At 45.5% G+C, this 14,883-nt stretch overlaps 1 protein-coding gene across 6 annotated transcripts in view; it reads left to right on the top strand.

The window, feature by feature from the left end:
- LOC6621890 (NACHT domain- and WD repeat-containing protein 1) overlaps positions 1-14,883 on the top strand; it is a 33,658-nt gene that overhangs the window by 14,143 nt on the left and 4,632 nt on the right. For all 6 annotated transcript variants that reach the window (XR_004361375.1, XR_004361374.1, XR_004361373.1 and 3 more), the window contains 13 exons: positions 25-332; positions 763-938; positions 1,000-1,144; positions 1,614-1,779; positions 5,276-6,188; positions 6,284-6,741; positions 8,237-8,684; positions 8,752-8,881; positions 9,159-9,273; positions 11,235-11,417; positions 13,339-13,434; positions 13,492-14,575; positions 14,635-14,877. Coding sequence is in view for 3 of the 6 variants with exons in the window: in XM_032715338.1 (XP_032571229.1) it covers positions 25-332; positions 763-938; positions 1,000-1,144; positions 1,614-1,779; positions 5,276-6,188; positions 6,284-6,741; positions 8,237-8,684; positions 8,752-8,881; positions 9,159-9,273; positions 11,235-11,417; positions 13,339-13,434; positions 13,492-14,575; positions 14,635-14,877 (4,465 nt within the window). In the remaining 3 variants the exon portion in view is untranslated. The remainder of the gene's footprint in view (positions 1-24; positions 333-762; positions 939-999; positions 1,145-1,613; positions 1,780-5,275; positions 6,189-6,283; positions 6,742-8,236; positions 8,685-8,751; positions 8,882-9,158; positions 9,274-11,234; positions 11,418-13,338; positions 13,435-13,491; positions 14,576-14,634; positions 14,878-14,883) is intronic.

Here is a 14,883-nt window from a genome sequence, read left to right as displayed (position 1 = left end):
TGTATTGCTTTGATTCGTACACAGCTGGAATTCGTGGACATGCACTTCGGCACTGGCGACCTGGAAGTGCATCAGCTGGAGCGGGATCCCTACTTAATCCATGACTATCTGCACGAGATCGACACCTGCCACGCCCACACGAAGAGCGTCTTCTTCATGGTGCTTGTGGGCGATGGCATTGGTCGTCAGCTGCTGCCCACGAAAATAGATGAGGACATCTTCTCCGCAGTCCTGACCGATCAGCAAACCTCTGCCGATCATGAGGCCATGCTGGTCAAGTGGTACGAAAAGGATGCAAGTCAATCGCAACGGCAACTCAAGCAGGATTATCGGTAAGTTAACGAGTTGAATACGTAATCACGTTTAATTACACGACCTAAACAATTTATGAACCGTTTTGCATTGAAGAGAAGCAAACCAGATGTTGTTTATTGATCGGTTACACATGTCGACCAGTTAAGGTTGTTTTGTTCTTGCCTGCAAGCAGCAATCCGCAACTCAAACTGCAACCGAAATAGTTATGGACAAAGTGGGCCAATATTTGTCAAAGTTCCGTTTCCGTTCCATTGTGCCATGTTTGGCTGAAATTATCCATGTTCCACATTCGCTTTGTTTGGCCACTCAATTGGAGCTGAACTTTGGCAAATATTTGAATGGGCGAAATGGGGAATGGGTGTGGCAGGGCAAATATGGAAATGCCAACACTTGCCTCGACATCTGGAACGTGTCCGCCAGTTATTGAAACCCCTTTTGTTTTTGCAGCCTGATGACCGCGGATGCCTGGCTGGCTGAATCACAGCGAATGCAAAGCTTTCTCGAACAAGCCTTTCAATCGTTGCTTCAAGGATCCAGTGCATCAGGACGATCGCCAGACTTTGTGGAACGGGTTCAGCTACTTCGACGCACGCAGATCGAAAGAGAAGTCTCGCAGGCAATGGGTATGTTCGGTTTTTATTTGTATCCAAAGAATATTTTCATATTCTAAGTACGCATTTTTAGCACTCACCAGCGAGAAAATCCTGGCAGTTTTCCGAGAACGAGCCGCTCAGTGCAGCAAGGGGGACGTGGAGGCGGCAGAGCGGCTGCGAAAAATCAAGGACGAACTCACCATGAACCTTTCCACAGATAATCACACTACACTTGTGTAAGTTTTCCGGCTGCATATATGTGTCAGTTATTTCATTTAAAATCCAACAAAGAAGAGTAACTTTTTGATAACAAAAAAATTCTGTATATCGTTTGTCTGATGTGTGCTCAGTTACGAAATCCACTACTATCACAACTTTAAAAACTTTAATTAATTACTTTTGATAATGTGAAAAAGTTTCATTATGATAACTTTTACCAACCCCGAATAAAAAAAAAGTGAAAAGGCATTATGCAAAGTGCCAATTAAAGCATTAAAGGCTCAGCTAAACCATTTTTTTACTGAAATATTGACAAGGACTTAGTGGAAAGCATTTTATATTCAATTATATATATTAAATTATTTAATATTTTGTTAAAGCACTAGTCTGCACATTTGACTATGTGGGCCTAAATCCATGACCTTACTGGCCCCCTGAGATTTTTGGTTAGGAGTGCTGGCTAATTGGGGCTATTACCAATTGCAGGGTGCCCGGCAGTGTCGCCAGCGAGGCCATCGACCCGGACAACGAGGACCACGAGTCGTACTTGAGCAAGTTCAAGAACAAAGTGACCGACAAGCTGCGCCTGCTAATCGAGGCACATATAACCAATGATCCCGACGTAATCAAGGGGAGGAAAAAGACTGTGCAGGTGAGTTGGATAGCCACTTTGGGCCATTAATATAGCTGACAGGTAACAAAACGCCTGCGGGCCGATAATTAAATTAAATGTTTTTTGCTCAGCACTTGCCCCACTTCTCTAAACCACTGAACGCTTATTTAATCAACAGCAATTCTGATTGTTATTTTTCGGTTGGCCAGTTGGCCTGCGGCCGAAACGAAGAATCATAAATTAATTCCAAGAATTTGCCACAGACAAAGTTCGGTGGTACGGGCCATTATGATTTGGCGTTACCTTGTTTTTTATGCCTTTTTGTTGAGCTTTTCTTGGGGCTCTCCATTGTTTATTGGCAGCGCCACAAAGTCTCGAGTTGTTGGCTAATAGCTGCGCGTTAATTAAATGTTCGGCATGTGGCAGGTATATTAGGCTTCAAAGCAGATGTTTTGGCGCAAAAAAGTTGGAAAATAAACAAAGAGCAAAGATAGATGGGAAACAAATGGGAAATTTAAATTGTTTGAATGAATACCACTTCAATTTGCACAGCCACAAAGTGGTCATTTCCTTATTGAAAAGAATAAAAGAAAATAAAACACAAGCCACTCTGGTGAAAGCTAAAGGAATATTTGCAAACAAAAACTGGTTAAGGATTCTCTTTATATCAACTTTTACCTGAAATATGCTGAGATTTTCGTTGGGCAATTGCAATTTCCAGGAAAATTCAACTGAATCCGTTCATGTGCAAGCCCCTCTTAAAAAAGTACAGTTGGGAGCAAAATAATGAGGTCGCAATAAAAATATCTAAAAATGCATTTTATCAGCAATTGTGGATAAATATAATCTAATGTTAGTTGATAGGTTAATAAAGTGTTTACCAGAATGTTCTATGTTTGTAAGCAAGAACATTAAGATTTCTTAAGTATGCATTTAAACAGTATGTTTCGCAACTACAACTATTATTTTGCCAACAACTGCATATGTGTGTGCATAAGCGCAAGAGGATGCCCAAAAATGTATGCTTTGCATATGACAGTTGTCGAAATTAGTTTGAAAGAGATTTCCTGCAATAAAAACCAATTGAAATCGAGTTGGCCCAAAAACGTCAAATGGCCGAGGAAATCGTTTAGCTCAAGGTTGCCGCTACCGCCCGCTTGGCAGCGCCACTCAGATCGCCTTCCGTTCCAGTTGCGGTTTTCAGCATGGCCCTGCATTGCATAAGTTCACTCACCGCCACCGCTCCGACCCTCATTTTGGCCCCCGCCCCGTTCCGCCCCTTCCATAAACGCCACCTCTTGTTGGCTTTTGTTGAAAGCATTTAACATTTCAGCTCGGTCGCAGCCGAAGGACGAGGCGTAATGCGAACTGGTCGCTGCCATTAGCGGGCGAACACAAGTGGTGCACTCGAAAAAACGGCTAAAACAGGCAAAAAATATGATTTCATAACTAGAAATTAGGCATTTATAACTTGTATCTTATTTAATGGCAAACGCTGTTAGTTCCTGTGTTGGCTTAGTGAGTTAGTTAATGGTTTCTTAGCTAGGCTCTCTTTACTGTAATAATTTAAAATTAATATGTTGTAGTGCAGTAGACCGGGTTGCAGGTTACATGTTGCCGGCTCACTGCCTCAAGCTCCAGCCTCGCCCTAGTCATTTTCCTTTCACGGCTCTGCTCGACAGACCTCCCCCCCTGCCCCCCTTTTACCAGCGCTTCTGACATATTAACACACTTACACTTGGGCACAATGTAGCCACGCCCAGCCAGGTCGTCCCTTGTTTTCACTTAACGATGCAGCAACGTAAACTGCATTCAGGCCCGGTCAACATCCCATACCATTTCATCCTTCCAACCCAAACACCCTCCCACCTTCAGGCCCACCACCGATGCGGATAAAAGTGTTGCAAAGGCAAAACCCATCTGATCCACCTCCACCGCGCACTTTGACAAAATGTTGTGGCATTCGTTGCCGCAACCAAGAAATATGCAAAGTGCGCAGCTCCCCTCTGCGCCACCATCTAAGCACACCATAATCCTCACCTGGTGCAACACGTCGTATGCGCAACCTTTGCAAACCTTGTGCATGTGACTCTGGCACTTTGCGAAGATGAAATTAAAGCAAGTCAAATGCCAACTAATTAAGCGGCAACTCAGGTGGCTTTAAGAGTGGGAGCGTGGAAGGACACGCAGCTCCTGGCCTTATTGATTCGATGGGTTGTGTCGCCGAGAAGTGCATTACACAGATGCTGTCAAACGAGATTTGCAAAGCGAAAGCCGCTTACTGGCGAAAAATGGTATAAGAGACTCCGCCACAGACTCAGACGCAGTCTGAGCCCGAGATCCTGACAAGGCCAGGATGACTACATGTTAGTGGCGAATGAATGTGGCACAGACAGACACTCGCCGAAAAATTATGACTGCTATTGAAATTCAAAAATAATTATTATAGATTCTTAAGCTAATTAGTGAGTTGATATATGATACAATACTTATAAAACTCTTGGCTCACTTGTAATTTTGGGATACATTAATCTTAATACAACTAAAGTCCTTACTCCGAGCTAAAAATATTTAAATAGATTTTCATAAGTAAAAGGGCAATTCCGTTAAGGTCCACATATTTCCAGCACTTAGTCTGTTTTTCCAAGTACAACCCGCTCAGACACCTGCCCAGCAGGTGGACAAGTGTGGGGGGTGGGGGGTGACAGGTAAACAAAGTTACTGGCAAACACGCTGAATGCCACTCACGGGCGTTCCGAGTGATGGGGATACTGATGCCGATGACGTGCTCTGGTCTCGGTAACTGCGAACGCAGGCGGGCGACACTTGGCCATACATGTGCGACTCTATTTTATTTACTCACAGCTGCCATGAGGTAGAGAAGGACCTCTTAGAGGTCACCACACAAACGGAAGCTGGTCCGAGATGAATGCCTGAAGGATGCGGATGGAAATGACACTGGTCTGGGATTATGGCTGCCGGTGGCATGTGGCAGGTGGCAAATCCAATTACGGGCAAACCAAAACAGCTACCGGTTTTGAAAACATTCAAAGTGTATTTCTATGCAAATGATTTCCATATGCCCGCAATCAAAAATAATTACATTCTGCTCAAAAAGAAAAAAAGTAAATTGCACACTGTTGACCTTGTTCGCGGCACTCAAATGATCATTTTGAAACATATTTAAAGCACATAATAAATATTTAAACAGACGTCGCTTTAACTTCAGAACTCTTATTTTATGTGTATGAGCATTGAAAAAATGTACTTATTTAATTTGATACCTGTCGCACATAATTGATAATTGCAGATGGCATCACATGGTAATTAAACAGGACATTAAAATCGCATTTCCCTCACTCAAGTTGTGCCATTTGTCAAATAAAGCGACACAAATGAATTTTTTAATAATATCAGTTCAAATTAAATTATTCCAAAAGCGACCTATAAGGACGCAAAATAGCAATGCATATGGCTTGACCACTTTTTCCGCCCTATTTCTAACTTAAGTTTATATATTTGCTATGCATTCCAGGAAATCTTTCACGAGCACGCCACGCACCTACGAATCCTGCGGGAGCACACGGGTTGCGACGCTCTGGTGGAATCGCGGGTGCCGCAACAGCTCCGCCAGAATCTGATGGCCAACTTCCGGAACGGCAGTCGGCATGCTCCTTACTTTCTCTGCGGGGCGGATGGGAGTGGCAAGAGCGCCATACTGTGCCACCTGTACGGCCAGGTGGGCAGCTGGTTTGGATCCACTCGCGTGCACCGGGTGATTCGCTTTGCCAAGGCCACGCCCCGTTCCGCCTACAATCTGGAGCTGCTTCGCGTGATTTGCCAGCAGATCTCAATCATCTTCAACATACCGGAGGGCTATCTGCCAAAGGACGCCTCCTTTGATCCGCTGTATATCAACACGTGGTTCCAGAACCTGCTGCGTAGAGTCGAGGATATGGGCAATGATGTCCTCTTCCTGTTTATCGATGACTTGCACTTGCTGAATCCACTGGATTGCGATATTGTTACTGCTCTTTCGTGGCTGCCCACATCGTTGCCCTGGAATGTGCAGATCATTTGCAGCTCCACCACGCCCGTGGAGCAGCTCAAGTTTACACCGATGCAGCGGGATCGCTTCAAGTCCGTCGAATATCAGTTCGATCTGAATATGGGTGACTATGCCACAAAGCTAAAGATACCGCCGCAATGCATTCCGGGCGACGTGAGCTTTGCCCTCTACGTGGAGCAGCAGTTCGACCAGTTGGAACGCCATTACGGACGACAGGCGGTGGGCGATCTGGCCTCCTACATCACCTGCTCGGAGTACGGATTGAGTGAGACGGAGCTGCTGGAGCTGCTCATGCCCACCGACGATCCGGAGTCGCTTATCGAGACCAAGAACGGACACTTTAGCTTCGCCACCTTCAAGAAGATTCATCGCGAGATGGGTAAGTCAAATATTTTTGGTGGGATCTATGGGTTGGGAATAGAAATTCAATTTAAAACTTATTTAATCTTTTCAATCTTTTCTTAAATCCTGCAGACCTACTACTGCTCCTGCACGACAAGATAATGTCCGGCAAAGTGCTGATCCAGTGGCGGCACAACTACTGCGCTTCGGTGGCCAAGCGACGGTATATGGACGTCCAGAGGACGCGTAGTCTGCACTGCGAGCTGGCCAACCTGTTCTTTCCACAGGACGAGGACGAAAGCACGCTGGAGAACGAGTCGAATCGCAGCGAGAGCAAGTCGGTGATCAGCCTAAAGGACAGGGACCGCGAGAAAGACTCCCTGTCGGCGGTGTCAGCTGTTTCCGCCGGCCGGAAGTCATCGTCCACGCATCACAACGACGACACATCCACCTTCTACAACCCCATCGCAGCGGATGTGAGCTACAGCATGCGCCACGTGGAGGAGAGCTGGCACCACCTGATGCGATCCGATGACACCACCCGCTTCAAGCAGATCGCTGTCTGCAACTTCGACTTCCTGCTGGCGGCGGTAAGCTCCCCAATTAGTTTCGTAGTTCGCTGAGGGGAGGTCGAAATGGCAATCAGTGGAGCTCAGCATTTGGCTGCTCTTAATTGCCTGGTAATTTGGCAATCAAACAGACAGTCTTCCGTTTACATGTCAAAATATAGCACCATCCAATGGGCACAAAGTTAATTTGTACATTCAAAGCGAGAGCTGATGAAGTGAAAGCTCCGAGTGAAACTAAATTATGGGCAAAAATGATTTACATGCTATTGATGGTGCTGTTGGTCAGAGAGAGCAATAAAATTGTTGAGTGGAAAATATAGTTGGATTTTTTGCACTTATAGTGGTAGTTAAAAGTGTAGGAAATCTTTAAACAAACTTAGCTAAAGTGTAATTTATGAAATTTATGGACACGTTTAGGTAGCATCTTCTATTTTAAGTTAATGAAACCAAGAAGCTTTAGAAAAAAATCCCCAAAGCTGCCAAACTGTTTGATAATTTTAATTGAGAAAGACAGCCGAATGGACAGCTAGAGTCCAGCTCAATAAAAGCCTCACAAAAGTATAATGTGATAATGAAATTAGGATGGATATTTGGAGCATGCCCCCGGCATCTCCCTTCCGAAAATGCAAAATTCAAGCAAAGCTCGCACAGCTGTTGGCTCTTTTAATTCGGTCGTCTAATTGTTTCGCTGCAGTTGGCCATTTGCTGCCATTCCCTGATCCCTCCGATTCCCGCATTTGAGCCATGAAGCTACTTTAATTTCATTCCATTTGGTTTCATTCAGTGCTGAAAACTCATTATTCGGCCCTGGAAAGTATGCAATTAAACTTTTGTTTCCCTCGCGTGTGTGTGTGTGTGTGTGTGTGAGTGCTTGTGTTTGTGTGCGGAAGTTTTTGCGGATGCGAACCAATCAAATTAACGATTTTGTTTGTTAAATTTTTGCTCTGTGCGAATATTCAATGCGCTGATACATTTTTAACTGCCAATATTTGCATTCCCAGCGGCGAACATGGAACCCTTTCATTGACTAAACGACAGCGAACATGAATAAAATATGAATCCTTTTGCATCTAATTAACGCACAGCTAAATAAAATTAGAAATCGTCGATTCCAATCGATTTAATACTTCTTCAATACATGATACAAGAAATATAAGTTGTGTGGGAAAATTTAGATAAGCCTAATTAAATAAATTTGAGCCGTATTCTCGTGCAAAATGATGGGAGTATAAATGTTTTCTTTGGTGCTTAATTAACTCCTTATTGTCGTTTGAATTCGAGGATAATGGAGCTGTCAAAGCTTGTTTTCTATTACAAACAAAAGTGGTTTAATAGCAAACTATGTGACACCAAAAGATAATAGATATATAGATAGTTAATGTAAACAACCATTTATAGTTGACACTTTATCAGATACTTTACAGAATGAAAACTTTGTTGAGTATGAAAGTGGTTTCCTTATTAGGAATATTTGATATGTGGATTAAACGTACCCTTTAACCTTTCCGAATACCAGGTGCAAACCGTGTCGATTAGCTACCTGCGCTGCCTGATCGAGCACGTACGCTGCTACATCCTGGACAGGGACATCGAGCTGATCTACTATACGATCCGGAAGTCGAGCGACGTCCTCACCCGCGATCCCATGCAGCTGGGCTCCCAGCTGATATCCTGGCTGCGTCCGATCAGCGAGCACGACGACGACGACAACTCGCTGCTGAGCATGACGGTCCGCTCGGCGACCGCCTGGTGCGACGGCTATGCGGTACCGCTACTCGTACCGCTCACCGGTTGGCTGCCCGCACCGCTGCCCTCGCAGATCCGCACGATGACGGTGTCCGGAACGGGATGCATTCGCGCCGTATGGCTGGCTCCGTCGAAGCAGCACCTTATCCTGGCCACCAGCTCCGGCGACGTGCAGCAGTGGCACATCATGAGCAACTCACTCGATCACATCTTCAAGGGTGAGTGGAGAGCATTCGTATTCCTTCCATTACCCGAGCTAATTGCCCAACGCGGCTTGCTTTCTAGGACACACTGCGGCGGTCACGTGCCTCCTGGTGGCTCCCCAGTCGGATTCGGAGCTGCTGCTGACCGGCTCCGAGGATGCCACTGTTCTTGTGTGGCACGTAGGGCTACGCGAGCGACGGGCGCACATAAAGTGAGTGCACTGAGCGAAAAGAAGAGTGTGACTTATTTTAGGAAAAGCGGTTTAACTTCTTTCAATTTTCGGTTTAAAAATAACTTACAGTTACAGAATGCTACCCACTATGTTTTCTATATCCGCAGTAATTCCTTGATTTATAGACCCAATATATTTCTGTGTGCCGGTCTCCTTCGTCTCTTTATCGATACCATTTTCGCCGCCTTGGGCGTAATTTGTAAATCTCTGCAGACGCAATTTATCTAAACATCCTCCGCTTCTTCATTTATCCCAGGAACGCCCACACGGCTCCGATTACGGGCGTGGCAGCCGGCGCCAATAACACGCTCATCATAAGCAGCAGCGAGGATGCAAGCATCGCCATCACGGACCTGGCCAGCGGCAAACTGGTGAGCAAACACGAGCACAATGGGGCAGCCCCACATGTGGCAATGGGGGTGGTGGCATTCGCTGGGGAAGCTAATGGCTGCCATAATGGTCACTTTCAGCGAATTAAAAGCGGGACAATGCAGACAATATAACTTTTGGAGGGATTTCATGCATGGCCATAAGCTAATTTGAAAACATTTTGTGCGGTGGCCAAACAGATTTTTGCTGAGACTGTAAGTCTGGAGCTTGGTCCACCAAAAGCCCATGGTTATATGTACATATATCTGCATAATAAGAGAGTTTAGAAATTGTTACTCTTGAGTTTTTATAATTTTTGCTATTTTCTTATATTTAAAGCACAGGATTACTGCACCCTTTTGTTCTACAAAGGAGGGACTTTATCTAAATGTCAGAATGGCCAGACACCTGACCATTTAAATACGAACAACAGCATTTGAATAATTGTTCAAATGCAGACAGGCAAATGTCTTATTGTCTTAACCCAGTTTAGATTGCCTTCTGTTGCTTACCCTTAGCAATTTATTTGAGAACTTAAGTGCGCACTCTCAATGAACTAGCAGCAGCTAGTTTATGGCCTTAAATAACACCTTTCAATTTCAGACATTTATTTACATTTATAGAAATCGAAATCGATTTGTTTATCGTCATGTAAATGAAAATCAAATAGCACTCTGTTTGATTTTATAAATTATTGTTTGAGTCCCATTCGAAATGCATCGAACGCATTTCATTTCGGTGCAATGAAAAACGCATTTTCTGAGGCTAATTGCGAAATCTCGCTGCAAACCAGATCAAACAGACCGAATGCATTTGCATAATTTCTCTGGGCCAAATAAATTCCGCCTAACCAGCCAACAGCGCCTTTCATCAAACACAGCAGGCAAGGTCACTGCGGAGGGGGGATGGGTGTGGGAATAGGTTGGGTTTGGGTGTGTGCGGGCTGAATTGTTGCCATCTGGCTGACACGAGTGTTCTGCTCGTTGAACATGGGTTTACACGTTCCGCGGCCTGGCAAATGAACCGTGGCAGGAGATGGTGCCACTGGTGTCCTGCCCCCTGTTCCTATGCCACTTCTTCCACTTCCGCCCCGCCATAAGTCATACTATGTTCATATTTCAGAGACGCACACACATTAAACTGTGATTACCCACAATGCGCCATGTTTGCATATCAGGCGTTTTGTGTGTGCGTGTGTGTATGTGCCCGTGTCCTTGTTCTCGTCCTTGTCGTCGTCCTGTTGACACACATATAGAAATTAGATTTATTGCCACTCGGTTGGCCCCGGGCATATTTTAAAGTCAATTTCGCTTAGTCGCCGGCTACACAAGCTCTTTACGATCTTAAACGCGACAGTAGACAAGGCTGCAATGCCCTGCTACGGCGACCGGAAGTGCCACACATACTGGCACACACCTGCAATTACGCGCACTTATTGAATTAATTACAATATTACGTATACGCCGTGTCATGCCGGCACTTCCATTCATGTCGCCACCGTTGCTGCCTTCTCTTCCATTTTTAAAGTCCAGGTAATTTATCAAACTTTTGACATTTTCCGCTGTCGCTTCCTGGAAAGGGGAAACTCGCATGCTAGGTGGTAATTAACTTAATGCATACGAAATGTGACAAACAAAGGGAAACACGAGTGAGCGGAAGTTACGGCAAACTTGAAGGTAGCACATGGGACACGCAAGCCAACTCAAGCCAAGTTCTTCTGTTGGCCATAAAGCTACCCTTACACTACCTGGGATTAATATTTAAAATCCGATCGTTTAGTTGGTATTAGAAACAAATGGCTTTCGATGGGCAGGCATGATAAGCTTGCTGTCCTTTTCCAAATCAAATTTCATGCAAAGTCCCTGGCGAACTGAAGCCATTCAAACGTTAAATTTAATCTCTACTTTAAGTGGGCATATAAACTTTTCTCTATATAATTTGTATTTGGATTTTTTCCCTCCAGAGACACCGCATCACCCATCATCGCGGACCAGTGAGTGGAATCGTGGTGGCCGGAGCTTGCGATGTCCTCATCTCGGGCGGTATCGATAGGACGATTTGCGTGTGGGATCTGGACAACTTTGCCCTGCTGAACACTATGCAGATGACGAGTGCTGTGCTGCGTATTGACATTTCGTGGAATTCGGTGAGTTAAAACTACCAGAATTAATTGTAAGAGACATATTATTTAAAGGATATTCCCATGCGCGGCAAGTGCATCGTGAGTGAATTCCCCACGCACTCACACTTGCACTTTATGTGGCTTCTCAAATTTAACGAAACAAACTTCTGGCAAAGACAAAAGTTGAGTCCTTAAGGGGATTTCCCTGCTCACCATGCACAGCTGAAAAGCTTTAAAAGCAATTCCTTCGTTCGAGACAGAAAAAATATAATAAAAAGATGGAGAAGAATGCCAAGCTTTAAGCCATATTCCACTTGAGTGAAGCGCTCCAAGTAACCCAATAACGCCAGAGACAACGTGGAAAATAAAACTGAAATCCAGCAAGTTTAAAGCGAAACACAATAGATGGACGAGCGCATAGATTCACCCGAGATGTGTCACAAAAAAACTGGGTGACTTGACAACTCGGGGATTTTTCTGCTGAAATTCTAATAAGTGAAACCGGCTTGGGTACGCATTACGCGCCAAATCCTTTGTTGTCAATCAGCTTGACAAAAAACCCAATGTGTGTGTGTGTGTGTGTATGTGTTTTTGTATCTGTGTATGTGTGTGTTCGTGCCTGCCTCTATCAATAAGTATTGCATACTTAGCAGCAATTTGGCACGCAAAATAATATCAAGATACCGGCGGGGATCTTCCGGCTCCCTGGAAGATACTGTTGTCCTTTGTCAATGGCAACTGTGCTCGCTCCCCATCTCATCTTATTCCTCCTCATATCCTATCCCAACGTCTGGCAATTGATGCGTGCTTCCACTTGCCACTCGCTCCTCAAGTTCCCCCATCCATCTGCGCCCAGCCAGCAAATCCACAATAGACAGACAACAGGAAAGAGCCACTGTAATTCAAGGTGCGCCGAGTCTGCAGCTCCTGGCTCAAGGGGATCTCCTCGGATGGCACATACCAGTCACCAGCACTGTGCACTTACAAAAATTGAAAGTAATTGAAAGTTGTTTTTTTTTTTAAGTTTGCCTTGTACGTTTTTTTCTTACTACCACTTCGAAGTTAAATGAATGAATTACGCTCGGATGTGATGCATCTCAACACATAAAGTCTTAGGTTTCAAAATCTACGTTTCATATTAAAACATATCAATTTTTCTACGTGCTTCCAGCTTCCTCGCATTTCAGACAACGTAAAAAATACTGAAAAGTCAGAGACAAAGTAAAAAGATAGTCAGGGGTAGCGATTCAATTACCATTGGACTTTGGTGCGGCTCCTTCAGATCCAAAACTCATGATGTCCTTTGCCGCAACCGAAAATACAATTTCGCACATTAAACAAAAGTGCTGGTGAAAATTGAGGGAAAATTGCCTATAAGCAGGCGGAAAAATTGTTTCGCGATAACAAGGACATATCCGAATGGGCGGGACTTGCCGCCTTCCCCAAATTGAAATGTAATTTTACACAGACACGCGAATACATGCATACATATTCGACACTAACACATACACGAACACTTCACTTTGTGGAGGGAGCAGCCCCTTGGGCAGGATTCTTAGCCAAGGAAAATGGCAAAAGGAAATCAACTTTCTTGCTCTTTGGCCTGCATCCTGATGGCTTCGTGGCACGGCAGTGACCCTGCCACCTCCAAGCCCCCGCACCCGCCACGCGGAGAAAAGCCTCCTGTGGGCTGTCCTTAAATTGAAATGTTTCAGCCTCTGTGTCTGAACTGGCAAAATGCAATTTATTAATTTTCGATTACCTCGTCAACGGCCCTTAACGACCCAGAATTCGATACACCATTAAATGAAAAATTCTCAATTAATAATAATGAATGGTGCAATAAAATTTCAATCATCACTTAAAAATTAAAAATTTAACCAAAATTTTTTTGAATTTCGCATTTTTAACAGAAAAACTGAAATCCCATTTCATAAATTTTCAGGTGTTTTTGCTGGCTTTGTGTGAGGACAATGCGCTTTATGTCCGCACACTGGCCACCGGCAAGGAGTTGCATACACTCAAAGGACACAAGTCGAAGGTGAGTGATCTACTTGCTCACCATACTGGATGCTAATCCTTAGTTTGAAATCTGTAGATCCGAAGCATTTCCATTGGCAAGGACAGCCAGCGTTGTGTGGTGGGCTGTGATGATACACGAGCGCTGATCTATGACATGCACGCCGGAAAACTGGTTAGATCGCTGCCCCCGAATCCGGGTCCAGTCACCGCCGTTCATGCGATGGATAATGACGATTTCCTGGTCACCGTGGGCGGCAACAAGATTACCTTTTACTCGTTCCGGAACGAGGAGCTCTATGTGAATCCCTACTCCCGGCATCCACGTCGCAAACGCAGCCTGAAGCGTCATGCGCAAGCGCAGCGATCGCCATCGACCACATTGCCACCCATCACCTGCTTCGATTTGTCCCGCGACTCCCAGCAAATGGCCATCGCCTCCGGGCGCCATGTCCACCTCATGAGGATCAATACTCCGGAATACCAGTGCACATTGGAGGGGCACACAGCTGGGGTCTCTTGTCTCAAATTTGCGCCGAATGGTGAGTTTCTGGCCACCGGCTCCGAGGATTGTTTGGTGCACATTTGGAACCTGGCTCTGGGTGAGATCTGCCACTCCTTTAAGGGCCACACTGCACCGGTGGTCAAGGTGGTGGTGCTAATGGATTCGTTGCGAGTAATTTCCACGGATCGCGACTCCATGCTGCTCGTGTGGATGGCCCATTCGGGCAATTTGTTGCAGACCATCCAGGGTCCATACAAAAGTCTGTCCGTGACCAACAACATGCGCTTTGCCGTCTCCACGAATGGTGATAACACACTCAAGATCTGGTCACTGACTCAGGAGGACGAGAAATATTCCGTTTCGCACTCGGACGAAATCACATGCTTCGAAATTAGCGCAGATAGTGTGCACATCATCAGCGGATCTCGGGACATGTCCTTGAAGGTGTGGCAAGCGACGGGCGGTAAGCTCAGCCAGGTGCTGGTGGGGCACAGTGATGCGGTCACCTGCGTGGCCGTTTCGGTAACCAACAAGACTCAGGTTCTGTCCGGCTCGAAGGACATGAATCTCATCCTTTGGGACCTGCTCACCGGCGAGGAGGTGCACACGCTGGCAGGACATCTGGGTCCTGTGATTGGAGTCAAAGTTTCGGCAGATGGTGAGTAATGCACAGAAATACATACTTCTATGCCATGCCGATTAACCCTGATCTCACAGGTTCCACTGCCGTTTCTGGAAGCGATGACAAGACCCTGATCGTGTGGGAAACGAAGCGCGGACTAGCTCTGACCTCGCTCCAAATGCACGTGCCCTTCACCCACTTCGACATTAGTCTGGAGGTGTCTCGAGTCCTGGTCCAGCTGGTGGACAGCTATAATCTTCCCGTGATTTGCTTGCATAACACTCCAGCGCAGTATGTGAAACTGCCTACGTATTCGGGTCCCAGCAAGGATGTTGAAGGTAAGA

The sequence above is a fragment of the Drosophila sechellia genome, chromosome 2R (genome assembly GCF_004382195.2).
Source record: "Drosophila sechellia strain sech25 chromosome 2R, ASM438219v1, whole genome shotgun sequence".
NCBI lineage: Eukaryota > Metazoa > Arthropoda > Insecta > Diptera > Drosophilidae > Drosophila > Drosophila sechellia.
Note: the sequence above shows the minus strand (reverse complement) of the source record. Positions and strands in the feature narration are given on the sequence as shown.